The sequence below is a fragment of the Poromitra crassiceps genome (genome assembly GCF_964638095.1).
Source record: "Poromitra crassiceps genome assembly, chromosome: 7".
Classification (NCBI taxonomy): Eukaryota; Metazoa; Chordata; class Actinopteri; order Beryciformes; family Melamphaidae; genus Poromitra; species Poromitra crassiceps.
In genome coordinates, this window is record NC_139628.1 from 26,381,357 (window position 1) to 26,395,648 (window position 14,292).

General features: G+C 40.6%; 1 protein-coding gene across 1 annotated transcript in view; it reads right to left on the reverse strand.

Moving 5' to 3' along the window:
* Positions 1–14,292, reverse strand: part of LOC310779499 (uncharacterized protein) — a gene marked incomplete at its 5' end in the record, with an annotated part of 28,033 nt that overhangs the window by 10,947 nt on the left and 2,794 nt on the right. Inside the window, 4 exons of the mRNA XM_083640030.1 lie at positions 1,430–1,571; positions 2,268–2,424; positions 3,203–3,320; positions 13,557–13,697. Coding sequence (XP_083496156.1) covers positions 1,430–1,571; positions 2,268–2,424; positions 3,203–3,320; positions 13,557–13,697 — 558 coding nt within the window. The remainder of the gene's footprint in view (positions 1–1,429; positions 1,572–2,267; positions 2,425–3,202; positions 3,321–13,556; positions 13,698–14,292) is intronic.

Sequence of the window (14,292 nt, forward strand, 5' to 3'; positions counted from 1 at the left end):
TAAACTACCGTACACCAAAACAACCAGACATAAGAACCGTTTCTACAGGCGTCACTCTGATGAACACTTAAACTACCACACACCAAAACAACCAGACATAAGAACCGTTTCTACAGGCATTACTCTGATGAACACTTAAACTACCACACACCAAAACAACCAGACATAAGAACCGTTTCTACAGGCATCACTCTGATGAACACTTAAACTACCATACACCAAAAGAACCAGACATAAGAACCGTTTCTACAGGCATCACTCTGATGAACACTTAAACTACCGTACACCAAAACAACCAGACATAAGAACCGTTTCTACAGGCGTCACTCTGATGAACACTTAAACTACCACACACCAAAACAACCAGACATAAGAACCGTTTCTACAGGCATTACTCTGATGAACACTTAAACTACCGTACACCAAAACAACCAGACATAAGAACCGTTTCTACAGGCATCACTCTGATGAACACTTAAACTACCATACACCAAAAGAACCAGACATAAGAACCGTTTCTACAGGCATCACTCTGATGAACACTTAAACTACCGTACACCAAAACAACCAGACATAAGAACCGTTTCTACAGGCGTCACTCTGATGAACACTTAAACTACCACACACCAAAACAACCAGACATAAGAACAGTTTCTACAGGCATCACTGTGATGAACACTTAAACCACCACACACCAAAACAACCAGACATAAGAACTGTTTCTACAGGCATCACTCTGATGAACACTTAAACTACCACACACCAAAACAACCAGACATAAGAACAGTTTCTACAGGCATCACTCTGATGAACACTTAAACTACCACACACCAAAACAACCAGACATAACAAGGACTAACAAGCACGCACACACACACACACACACACACACACACACACACACACACACACACACACACACACACACACACACACTACTGTAATGTGCAATGTGTTAACTGTGCAATAACTGTGTAATAACTGTACCAAAGCCGTGTCTCAATAACTCAATAACTGTGTAATAACTGTCCCAAAGCATTAATTAATTAATTAATTTATTAATTTATTTATTTATTTATTTATTTATTTATTTATTAATTAATTAATTTATTAATTAATTAATTAATTTATTTATTTATTTATTTATTTATGTATTTATTGCGTTGGATGCATACTTGTTAGTACATGTTGTCTGAACTGTAAGTTAGGTTTTGTTATGCTTTGCAGCTTGCATCTAAACCTGTATTGTGTGATTGTCTTGACATTTATCAGTACAAATGAATCAGGTGAGATTATTTGTGCACCTGTTGAAATACTTTCTTCAAGTTGATAAGTATCCCTTCTCTACCCAGCATGTGAGAGAGGTACACAGGATATCTATGGTATTTTATTATCTGAATGTGTTTTTCTTTGCTTGCTTTTTCCTCACATGGAGTTAGTTGCCTCTGTGTTGATGGTGATTGACAGTGTCTGATGGACAGGAGTGTACAGCTGAGCTCTGTTGGCTGGAGTTGGAGGCAGGAACCTGGGCAGATAGAGTCCCTCTGTACAGGATGGCACTGCAGCGTCCACTGGAACAATAAAGACAAATACACTTTTAGTGTAATTTCACTGTCTACACAATCCTGCAACAAGAAGCTTCTGGACCAAATCAGGTTCTGACACAGTGCCTACCTAATGGGGTTAAAAAAATAAAGATGAAAAATCATTGATTTTGTTCTCAACATGTCAATGGACGGTTCGATTTTTGATTGCAGTCTGTGACTCACACGTTTCACAATGCTGCTTCCTCTCTGATTCAGCCCAGTACCTCATGCGTGTATCAGAGCTGCAGCTTTTATGAATAACAGTGTTGCTGTTCGGGCGACAAACACGTCAAGCTCCATTCAAACCAGCTAATATTATGAAGCATACCACTGCTGCTACAAACTTAAACAAGTTAACCTATCATAGGCCGACTAAGAGTTATCTAGGTTAACTAGTTAGTCTAGCTGACCATCCAAGTTCAAACTAGCCATACTAGCCGATAGCTAGCTAGCCTGCTGCCCTTCCATGAATGCCATGATTGAATGTATGAAAAAAGGCAGTTACTGTCAATTAGCTAACTTGGCTCTGAAAAACTGTAGTTGTTTGGTTCCAAGCATTGGCTTCAACTCAATCATGAGTTCAATCATTATTTCTGTCTCCAAAGCAGCTCTGCCTCTGAGAAATGTTTGTTTTTAGAGCTAAAACTTCAGTCTGAGAAAAGGTAACAAGAGATATCGTACCCTTTAAAACAAACTGGACAGGTAGTGCGCCATGAGGGTACTCAGAACCATCAGGTTGGAGTACAATATCCTGGGTGGGATAATCAAACATGTAGAGCTGAACTGCGTACGAGCCTTCATTACTGCTGCTGGTGTTGAATGACAAAGAACAAGAATCCTGCAAAAGAAAAGAAAGGAGACACGTCCAACATAACTCAATAGTGCTGCATTGGTTTGATGTAAATGAAGAGTTACTGTATGGTCCTTACACACTGTGGAGCGTTTTTTTCTCTTTCATCTTTTCATTCGTGGGATTAATTCACATGTCAATAGTAGCCTATTTTTCCAACATATCGTCAAGGCAACCATGCATATTTTTTCAGACCAAGGTCGATATTTCAGAAATTCGCTTCTGACATGTGTTGTCTTGCTGTGATTGACAGGTGGGTCCAAATTGGCCTCTCAAATTTGTATATTTGCATCACTCTTGGTGTGTAACGGCATTAACAACAGCTTTTAATTTCTGAACAATCATTTTGTAATGGTGGATATTTTAGAAAACATTTCACATTTCACATTCTGAATTCTGTCAAATAGAAAATCTTCCAAAATCTGCTAATCTTACAAACTGTGACAATATATGCATGGGGGCTGAAATTCAACAAAAACAGGTGATTCCATCATCAAACATTATATTTTCTGTGCAAACAACTTTGAATAGTTAATGATTGATGCAAACCTCAATCCAACATCAGCTGCACTATGAGTTTTACTTTCATGGCAGCAATCATTCTGTCATGTAGGTCACTTTTTTCAAAATGGTGTCACATCATGGTCAATTCTCATTTTGTCTTTCAGGTTTGGTGATTGTGAGTGTTCTCATGTGCTTTTATCAAAGTGTTTTATATATTTATTCTGTCTCAGGTTTTGTCGCTGCTATCAGCTGCTATACTCACTCGTGCTGATAAGGTCAGAACAGACAGCAGTGGATGAGAAGCATCAATGCATTCAACCCTGTCTCCATCAGGGTCAAACGCCAACAGGTTGAACTCTCGTTGACAGTTTGAAGGAACTCTGAGAGAGAGAGAGAGAGAGAGAGAGAGAGAGAGAGAGAGAGAGAGAGAGAGAAAGAGTTATTGATGTTCAGAAGTTTAGAGAGACAGACAGACAGACAGGCAGGCAGGCAGACAGACAGACAGACAGACAGACAGACAGACAGACAGACAGAGTTCTACTTAGACTGTACATTCTACAATATAGTTCTTGTTGTTCTTCTATTGATGCCCATCTATTGAATTGAGACACAGAATAACATCTTCTGTGACTCAGCATTTGATCGTGTGGTTTTCATCATTATAATAGTGACCTAATAAGTTCCCTTTAAAGCTAAAATCACTTTGAATTTATTTGGAAGCCGTGTCTAAAACATCACAGCAGGGATTCAGGACAAGTCTGGGATGTGAGCATTTCCACTGAGGTGAGCCCATAAACATACATGCACCAGTGTTTAGTTTTGGACAAAAGCATCCACTAAATGTTGTATGTCCTGCAACCTGACTGCTTTAAAACAATACAATCTATCCATACTATGTATATATGCTTAGCTAACTTCAAACTATCCATCAGGGGCGTAGACAGAAATTAAATTATGGGTGGGCCTGGATAAAATTGGGTGGGCCTGGATAAAATTGGGTGGGCCTGGATAAAATTGGTGGGGCAATTGCATGACGAAATTTTGCGCAGGAAGCGCGCAAAATTCCTAGATGTCATGAAGTCGTCATGCATTAGACTCTGGAGATGATGAGGGCCCTATTCTCCCACAGGCCATCGGCGCTATTACGGGCCTTAACCGCAAAAAAACGTGCCTAGCGCCTGTTTCGGGAAAATAGCAATAGGCTTTAGGCTGCCAAATGCGCTTTAGGCCGAATGGGCGTGGCGGAGTCCCTGAATGCGCCAAAGTGGGCGTGTCGGCGCTAAATACCGGCGTACTCCTATCTTCCGACCTGCCGTTAATTTAGCGCCTTGCGCCTTTGAAAAGCAGGCCTATTCAATGGGCCAGTCCGTCCCCTCTCTCCTCTGTCACCCTTCTCTGTGTCACTCTCTCCCTCTCTCCTACTGACAGGAGCAGGCATTGGTGTGCGTTTACCAGTTTATTGTGAAATAAATCCTTCCGCGTTGAGTTACTGTCACAAGCCTGTGTGACAACGCTTCCAGCCTGGGTAAAACAACTCCGTCCGTACCGCTTTGAGGCTGCAGGCAGTCTGACAGGCACAATACGACTGTCTCTCTCTGACTGCCTGTGAATGCCCCAGCATGCAATTGGGTACTAAATTTCGCTACTAAATAGCAACCAAATGAGGCGAAATAGATATAAAAGGTCGATCTAAAATAATGTGTAATGGTAACACAGCCTGCAATTGTAGAACATTTCAATATTGGACCAAATAAATCATCGAAATTAAAACACCACCCTAAGTGAAACATATATGTCCTCCTGGGCCTATATATACCCCTTGTCGAGTTAACGTGATTTAGAGAAGTAACAGCGGAACGCGCTTCGGAACGCGCTTCTAATGGCATCTGCTATACTGTGATGTCCCTCCAATAACTTGGCCCTATTTCACATTTAGTTTTACAATAAAAACACATTTATGCAATGACTTGACATAATGTAGGGTATATTTATGTGCATCATCCTTCCTGCAGCAGGCGAGAGAAAATGATATCTTTCTGGACAAACTTTCACCAATCTAATAGGCTATATTTTTCTAGCTGATGCATAGAACATTATTTTCACTTTGATCTTGCTATAGTGTAGCGTATTTACATGCTTGCAGTATTGAAACTGCAGTTAGATTGGTTTGAGAAGCATAATAATATGGAATAATAGCCTATAATGCAGACAGACAGGCTGGATGAAGGGAGGGGGGGGGGGGCAGAGCGTTTGGCTTTCGTCTGGTTTTGCGGGATCACTGGAATTGGAGCTAAAAAGGCAAGCGTGCGATTCGTTTATTGCACTTATCCAATGAGCATGACGGTGCATAATTTTACGCCTAAAAGGCGTGGTTGTAATGCTTTGGGCTGCATCTAGCGCCAGCACGACGATATCAAGTGCGCCTTTCCACGCCCACTGCTTTGATCTGCGCCTGCCGCTCGGCCTAGAAACTGCGCCGATGCAACGATAGGGGCCGATGTGCCCTGCGTTAAGCTATAAAACCATTAGCTAGCAAGGCAGCAGCAAGTTTGCCTCTAGAAAACAACCAATTAAATGTTTTTTTTTTTTTTTTGGGTGGGCCAGGGCAAGAAGTGGGTGGGCCTATGTCTACCCGGGCCCACCCGTAGAAACGCCCCTGCTATCCATAGCCTATAGCTGTGGTTTTCAAACAGGGGTCCGTGACCCCTAGGGGCTCCGCAGAGGTACTCTGCTAGGGGGTCCACCAATTTTTGTCCAAGTAGTTTGTGAAAATTTAAAAAAAATATCTTAGACCAAAGAAATAATAATATTGTCAAAAAATAAATAAAATTTAAAGATAATGATAATAAACAAATGAATGGCTCTCTGATGTGCTGGAAGAGCAGGTAATGTTAAAGAGTCCAGAGAGATTACAAATTGGCAACTAGACTCAAAATTTATGTTAAGAACATATAGGAATATGAGAGTGGTTTGAGCTTATTATTGTTTATTTTTTATGTTTGTTTGGTTTTGGATTTTTTTCATTTTACTGGTTGTTGGTTAATGCTCCAGGTGCGATAAGCCCAATTCAACAAAATATTGAGGTTCAAACGTGTTACACTCATTGGTCAAAGAGGAGCTGAAGTCAGGTGTTTTATTTTCAAGTTTTCAACTTATGCTGTATAGAACAGCAACATACCTAGTTAGGGTACGTTCCTTTTTCCCCTGCTACTTGATTGGGAAGTTGTGGGGGGTGGGGTGGGTAGATGTGAAGGTGGAAAAGTTCGGAGTCCATAACGTGTTTAATGTAGTAGTTGTATGTGAACGTTTTTTCTGTTTGTTCTTTTTCTTTATGTGGATGCTTATATACTCATGTATTGTTTTCCTCAAACATAGAGCAGAGACTGAAGAATGGGGGAACCTGCTAGGTTAAATGAAGAAAGTAAAGTACAATTTGTCACCTGGAACTGTAAAGGCCTGAATGGAACTGTGAAAAGAGGTAATATACTGAACCATCTAAGGAAGTTGGGGGCAGAGGTTGCCTTCTTGCAAGAAACACATCTTAAGAATCAAGCTCATAAACAACTACATAAAAATTGGGTGGGGCATGTGTTTCATTCAAATTTCAACTCTAAATCACGTGGAACGGCTATAATAATTAGTAAAAATATTGATTTTACTCTATCTGATGTAATTTCAGATACAAATGGCAGATATGTCATAGTTACTGGGAAAATCTATGATATCCCGGTGACGTTGGCAAACATATATGCCCCCAACTTTGATGATGAGAAGTTAATAGGTTCAGTTATAGCTTCCTTACCCAATCTTCATACTCACAATCTAATCCTAGCAGGTGACATTAACTTGGTATTGGATCCAGTACTGGATAGGTCATCAAACAAACAATACTCTTTGTCCAGGTCTGCCAAAATAATTCAGAATTTTCTAACGACGACTAATGTAATTGACATATGGAGACATATACACCCAAATCAACGAAAATACTCTTTTTTTTCTCCGCCGCACAGTTCCTTTTCCAGAATTGATTATTTTTTTATAGACTCCAAATTACTTTCAGCAGTAAAATACATTGATTATGAAGCTGTGGTATTATCTGATCATGCCCCACTGAAGATGCAGCTAAACTTCCTCAATAGACATACCTCCAGAACCTGGCGAATGGATAGTCTATTATCTAATAATACTCATGTTGAATTTATAAGATCACAAATAGCCTTTTATATGCAAACTAACAAAACCCCAGATGTCTCTAATAGTATGGTGTGGGAGGCAATGAAGGCCTACATTCGTGGCCAGATTATTTCATATTGTGCACATCTGAACAAGTCACAAAAAGAGAAAAGAAATACATTAACTGAGCAGATTTCAGAACTTGATTATCAAATTACAGTCTCGCCTACTGAACTACTTGCAAGGAGAATATCTCTACAAGCTGAGTTTAAGCTTCTTTCCACAAAAGAGACTACTAAATTAATAATCAATTCTAGACATAAATATTATGAATATGGGGACAAAATTGGGAAATATTTGGCTCATCAGATTAGAACATCAGAGCCATCAAGATTAATAAACGAAATTCGAGTGGGTTCTGGTTGTACATCTAGAGACCCATTGGAAATTAATCAGGAATTTAAAAAGTTTTATGTCAAGTTATATACTTCGGAATCAGCAAAAGAGCCCAAACTTCTGGAAGATTTTTTGATAAGCTTGTCATTCCCTCCATTAGTGAGGAAGATAAAAACTCTCTGGAGAATCCAATCACTTTAGAGGAGGTTAACACAGCAATACGTAGCCTACAATCATCAAAAGCGCCTGGCCCAGATGGGTATACACCCAAATTTTATAAAACATTTATTGCAGAGGTGGCTCCTCTCCTTCTAGATGTTTTTAATCAGAGGGGGGTCTTCTACCAACAACTTTTTACCAGGCATCGATTTCTTTACTACATAAAAAAGGGAAGGACCCACTTGATCCAGCGTCATATAGACCAGTGAGTCTACTAAATGTAGACACAAAGATTTTATCAAAAATAATAGCCATTAGGCTGGAAAATGTGCTCCCTTCAATAATACACGAAGACCAGACAGGGTTTATTAAAAATAGACAAATGACTCATAATATTCGCAGATTATTTGATATTATTTACACATCTGGTGCTGGTCCCCATTCTGAGATTCTTATATCTTTAGATGCAGAGAAGGCCTTTGACAGGGTCGAGTGGGACTATCTCTTCTCGGCCCTGTCAAGGTTTGGTTTCGGTCCTACTTTTGTCTCTTGGATAAAATTGCTTTATGCCTCTCCATTGGCTTCAGTACAGACAAATAAACTCAAATCTGATTACTTTAAATTGGGACGGTCTACGAGGCAGGGAGATCTGAGCTCCCCGATGCTCTTCGCGTTAGCAATTGAACCACTTGCGATCAGTTTGCGTAATCTACGTGATTATAGCGGGATTGTTAGAGGAGGGAATGAGCAGAAGGTCTCGCTATATGCGGATGATTTATTATTATACATTTCCAGCCCTTCTAAGTCAATTCCTGCAATAACTACAGTTTTGAGTTCATTTGGACGTATATCCGGATATAAGCTAAATATGAGTAAGAGTATTCTGTTTCCAATTAGAGTATCATGCCCTCAGCCTCATCTATCCCCTAGTCTTTTCCCCTTCTTCTCTCTATGTGTGGTGTATGAGTGTGTGTGGCATGATTGCAGCAGATTGGAGCCTGGTGTGTTGGAGTCGGAGCCTCAGCTTCACAGCTGCCTGCCATCACAATCAGCCTGCCTACTTAAGCTCCAGCCCAACACCCAGTCCACGCTGGATTATAGATTGTCTACACGTCAGTCGCGTCTCACCACCTTCTTTAGCAATTGGTTGCTTTCTGCTCAGTTCTGATACTAACCTCTCCTAAATCTCTTTGCCCAGGATCTCCTGCCTGCCTGCCTGCCCGAGCCTCTGGACTCCTGCCTAGCCTGCAGACCTGCCACCAGCCACACTCTATAAATAAACACCTGTTCTCCCTGCTAACTGCCTACCGTGCCTCTCTGCCTTTAAAGTCCTAAACTGTTACACCGGGTCCTGACATAGAGTGTTAATCAGTGAACAACCTCTGGAGTCCTACCCTTTCAAAGTCTCAAGAGAATTCAAATATTTAGGAATCAATGTCACCAAATCATTTTCGGACCTGTACAAGGAGAACTTTGGGACTCTGTTTGCGAAAACAACACAAAATTTACAGAATTGGGCACAAGTGCCAATATCATTAGCCGGCCGAATTAATATAATCAAAATGACCATACTTCCAAGATTTTTATTTTTGTTTCAATGCATACCATTATACATTAAGAAAAGTTTTTTTAATAGTATAGATGGAATTATTTCAGAGTTTATTTGGAATAAAAAACCTCTCAGGATCCGGAAGGCACTTCTGCAAAGACCAAAAACAACAGGTGTAATGGGTTTGCCACATTTTCAGCTTTATTACTGGGCAAGTAATAAGGATGATGGCCTTCTGGTTACAAGAGAAACCTCCACTCTGGTTAGCCATTGAAGAAATTTCTTGTTCTCCTACCTCTCTTTCTGCTTTGCTTTTCTCAGCATTACCCTCTACATATCCCAAAACATTAGATAATCCAGTAGTCTCACACACTTAAGATTTGGTCTCAGATCAGAAGATTTTATGGATGGCAGATTGCCTCTCTTCAGGGTCCTCTTACGAAGAATCACTCCTTTGCTCCGTCATTCAACAATACAACTATTGAGGATTGGTTTGGAAAAGGAATTCATACTTTTAAAGATATGTTTATTAAAAATGTATTTCCATCATTTGACCATGTACAAAAAAAATACGATTTACCACGGACACATTTTTTTAAATATCTACAGGTTCGGGACTTTGTTAAAAAAAAATATCCATCCTTTCCTAATTCTCCAGATCAGTCGTCAAAGGAAGCTATTCTGTTGAGGAATCCACATTACAAAGGAGGCATATCTTATATATATAGGATTTTGTATGAGTTGACATGTACAGCAACTGTAGAACACCTGAGAGTGGCGTGGCAGGATGATTTGGGTGGGGTCGGGGAAATTGAGGAGTGGCAGTGGCAGATGGCTTTGGAGCAGGTTCATGCTTCCTCAGTATGTGCAAGACATGGTCTTATACAATTCAAGATAATTCATAGATTACATTGGTCTAAACAAAAGCTTATAGGATATTCCCAGATATTGACCCTTCATGTGATCGTTGTGGGCTTGGCTTGCTCCGGCATCTTTAGCTCATATGTTCTGGATTTGTCCAAAGTTATCAAACTACTGGAATCAGGCCCGTAGCTACCATTGAGGATACCGAGGTCATGACCTCGGTATTTTCCACACAATTTTTTTTTTTTTTTTTTTTTTTTAATAGCTCCGGTCCCCAGATCTATTCATCTGTCATTGATGTTTTAATGCGACAGTTGATCGGAAATGCAACAATTTGCTTCCTCTCTGTGTGCTATAGAAGGAAGAGAGATAACTCACAACATTCAGATTTTGCATTGAGGGTAGATTGTGGCTAGCCTGGTAAACCGCCCGTCACGTGAACTCACATTTCATTTGGTTCTCCGTGACGGTCTGGACCCGCACAGGCAGTTAAGATGATTGGTCGAGCCATGCCGGCTCGACGAATCAGCGGCGGCCGTAGGCGGGCTCTGGCTCGTCTGGGCAAGTAGTGGGTACATGGTCTTTGTAGTTCTTTTCACTCGCCAACATGGCTGCCGCCGCGGAAGTGACAGGCAGTCTGAATGAAATTGAATGTAACGTTCCCAATTCTATGTATTAAATTCTAGAAAACGACCCTCAACATTTGGGAGGGCTAAGCCACACAACTAGTTCGTTATACTCTAACTAAATGCTTCGAAGGTGACTTTACGACCGTGAGGACTCAATCAATGAATACCACGGAGATCATCCACAGGCAGGCACCTTCGGCGATCTGATTGGTTGAAGTTAACACCCACCAGCGGTGATAGACAGATGGGTCATCCAATCACCTGCAAGTAGCTTGGAAAAAGTGCCCGCCTCCGTCAGCGGGTCTGGTGACTTCATTCCCAGATCGACTAGTTTAGTGAAACCTATGTGGAGCTATACCGTCCATCTGGCAGCGTCAGGTTAGATTGGGGACAGTTCTATTGAAGTGAATGGGTAAGTAACTCCCCTGTAAGTGATGTTTGTGTAGATGGGCCATTATATTTAATTGAGCAGTATTCTGCCATGTGACCTGTATGCAGAATATAAATTATATTATATGGGGAGACATTTATTTTTGGTATAATTTTAAAGCAGCAGCACAGTAAAGAGGATATTAATCTAACATGATGTCTGTAGTTCTTTATAGATCTAGCCTCTTCATTTTGCTTTCAAAGTGCACCAGATTGAAGCATTTTACTTTAAAATGGACACAATTTTCTATCCGGGGGGGCATAGCCCCCCCTGGGCCCCCCACGCGCGCTAAAATGACCTCGGTATTTCTCAAACCCTGGCTACGGGCCTGACTGGAATAGCATATTTCAAACATTTACAAACATTCTGCACAGACCTATTGAGGTAAACCCTTTAACGGCAGTTCTGGGAATTATTGATCCTGAAAAAATTAGTGGTGACGAACATTATATGGTATCATTTGTCTGTATACTGGCACGGAGGCTCATCTTACTGAACTGGAAGCAGAGATCTGCACCAACCCATTTAAACCTAATGAATGATGTAATGAAGGATTTGGAACTAGAAAAAATAAAGTTCTCTCTGAGGAAGCAGGAACACAAGTTTGACAAGATTTGGCAACCTTTTGTAGATCATTTCAGGAGTATGAATGTGTCGGACAGGAGTGGAGAAGGTATCCTTTGAATACTAGTGTCAAGGAGGAACAGACAGTATTTTGTTTATATATACATATATATTTTTCTTATTGTGCATCCAAGTATGTGTTGTAGTTTTGTTTTTTGTCAGGTGGTTTTTGTTTTTTTTATTTGTTTTTATGGTTGTCTGTTTTAATATGTTTCTAAGCCTGTGCGTATGTATGTGATTTGTACTGTTTTGTCTTATGTGTAAAAAATAATAAACACAGTTTAAAAAAAAAAGAAATAATAATATTGATTAAACTCCAAGCATTAATAGGCAATAATAAGCTACTTTTGACAAAAAAAATATTTACAAAGTTAATCTGATGAAGCAATATGTGAAATACGTTGTTCGCTCCTTCTTGCTTTTTTAATGTAATATATTAATAAAAATAAGTGTCAACATGATATGCTGGTGTGCACTGGATTATAAATGTTATTATAGGCCATGTTTAAAATGCAACACTTCTTTTTAATCATAGGAGGTCTCTGCTCTGTTTCTCTATCAACCAAGCGGTCCTCGGTCTGAAAAAGCTTGAAGACCCCTGGCCTATGTACATGTAAGCTTAGCTAGGTTATCTAGGCATAAAAGCTCCTGACCTGCCAAGATCAATGCCATAATTATGATTGAAAAAACAATAAAAAATCATTAGCCTGCCATTTATGTATCTTATCTAATACTGTATAACAGGGGCGTTTCTAGGTCCTGAAGACATTGGGGGCTTTAGCCAGGTACCCCGACGGGGAGGGGGGTAAGGGGGGAGGGGGCTCCCCTCCCTTCCCCTCCAAAAATTTTGGTTTTTCCAATCCGTAAATACCCATGTTGTGAGTCATTTGAGATGAATACAGAAGAACAAGATTAGTGGGTCTCAAAGTGAGGTCCAGGGACCACCAGAGGTCCTTGATAGGGTTCTGGCGGGGGTCCACTTAGCAAATTTACATATTTTATTTTATTAAATATCAATGGTACGAACCCCCCCAGTAACTCCTGTGAAGGTATTTTATTAAGGTACACGCTTCCTGTAAACCTAAATTCTGATGGTGCCGTTTTTGTAGATTTTCTGAGATAAATGGGCCTTGAGCATCAAGGCCCATCTATCTCACAAATAAATATCTTCACAACTAAACAACTAAATAACATAAGATAATTTCATAGTTGTAGCTACTGTGATGCTGTGCATGTTGGTGCATGTCATTTGTTTGAATAATTTCATAGTGAGATGATGAGCTCGTGTGGAGAGGAGGTGGTGAGGAGTGAAGCAGAAACATTATGCAATGACACACTATGACAATAGTAACTGATAATTTGGTCCTGCATAGCCTACTGATATTTTCTGTTTGTTTTTTTTAGAAAACTGTTTAGAACTCTGACTTAATGATTTTGCTTTATTTATTTTATTTTGTTGTTTATTTGATTGTCTGTTCCAATTTTGTAAATGTTTAGTCTGATTCTTTTGTATAATGTACTGATTATTAATGCCAGACTTTGTTTATTGAAAAAAAAAAAAAAAAAAAAAAAAAACCTCCGGGGCTAGGAAAAAAACATCCGGGGCTCTAGCCCCGGAAGCCCAGGGCTAGCGACGCCCCTGCTGTATAACCTTAAATAATATATGTATTATATTTTGACCAACTTTCTCTTTGCCTTTGAAGTTTGCCAGTAAACTCTGAGAAACTGAATCTTTGGTACCAGTCACCTCACAGAACAAAAACAGTCAAACCTGAGTGGTGCAGAGACTCACCGCAGGACCGGCAGGATGGTGGTCTGAGGTGATCTGTTGGCTTGGCCCGTGTCGTTCCGGGTCCACGGGCTCACTAAAGTGATGGCAAACGAGGAAGTGATGGCATTTAGATTATTTGTCCAGTTGCCGGCGCCAATCATCCTTTGGTGGAAGATCATGGGAGATGAGGTTATTGTGTTGCTCAGAAGCTGTGTGTATGAATGTAAATTACTTTATGTACATATTTATATAGCTGTGTATGTACTGTACAGGTAACCTCAAGATATAGGAAACACCAACATAGGGCCCTATTCTCCCACAAGCCTTCGGCACTGAAACGGGCCTTAAACGCAAAAAAACGTGCCTTGCGCCTGTTTTGGGACGATATCAATATGGCTTTACGCTGCCAAATGCGCTTTAGGCCGAATGGGCGTGGCGCAGTCCCAGAATGGCCCAGAGTGGGCGTGTCGGCCTTAAATCTCGGCGTACTGCTATCTTCCCACCTGCCGTAAATTTAGCGCTTTGCGCTTTTGAAAACCAGGCCTATTCAGAGTGCGCCAGTTGCGCGGAGCGCTCCCCTCTGCCTCTCTCCCTCCCCTCTGGCTCTCTCCTCTGTCACCCTTCTCTGTGTCACTCTCTCCCTCTCTCCTCAGTCTGACAGGCACAATACGACTGTCTCTCTGACTCCCTCGCTCAGACAGACACAACACACGTCCTATAGGAAATTGCAGTTGTAAGTTGCCTGTGACATTCACTG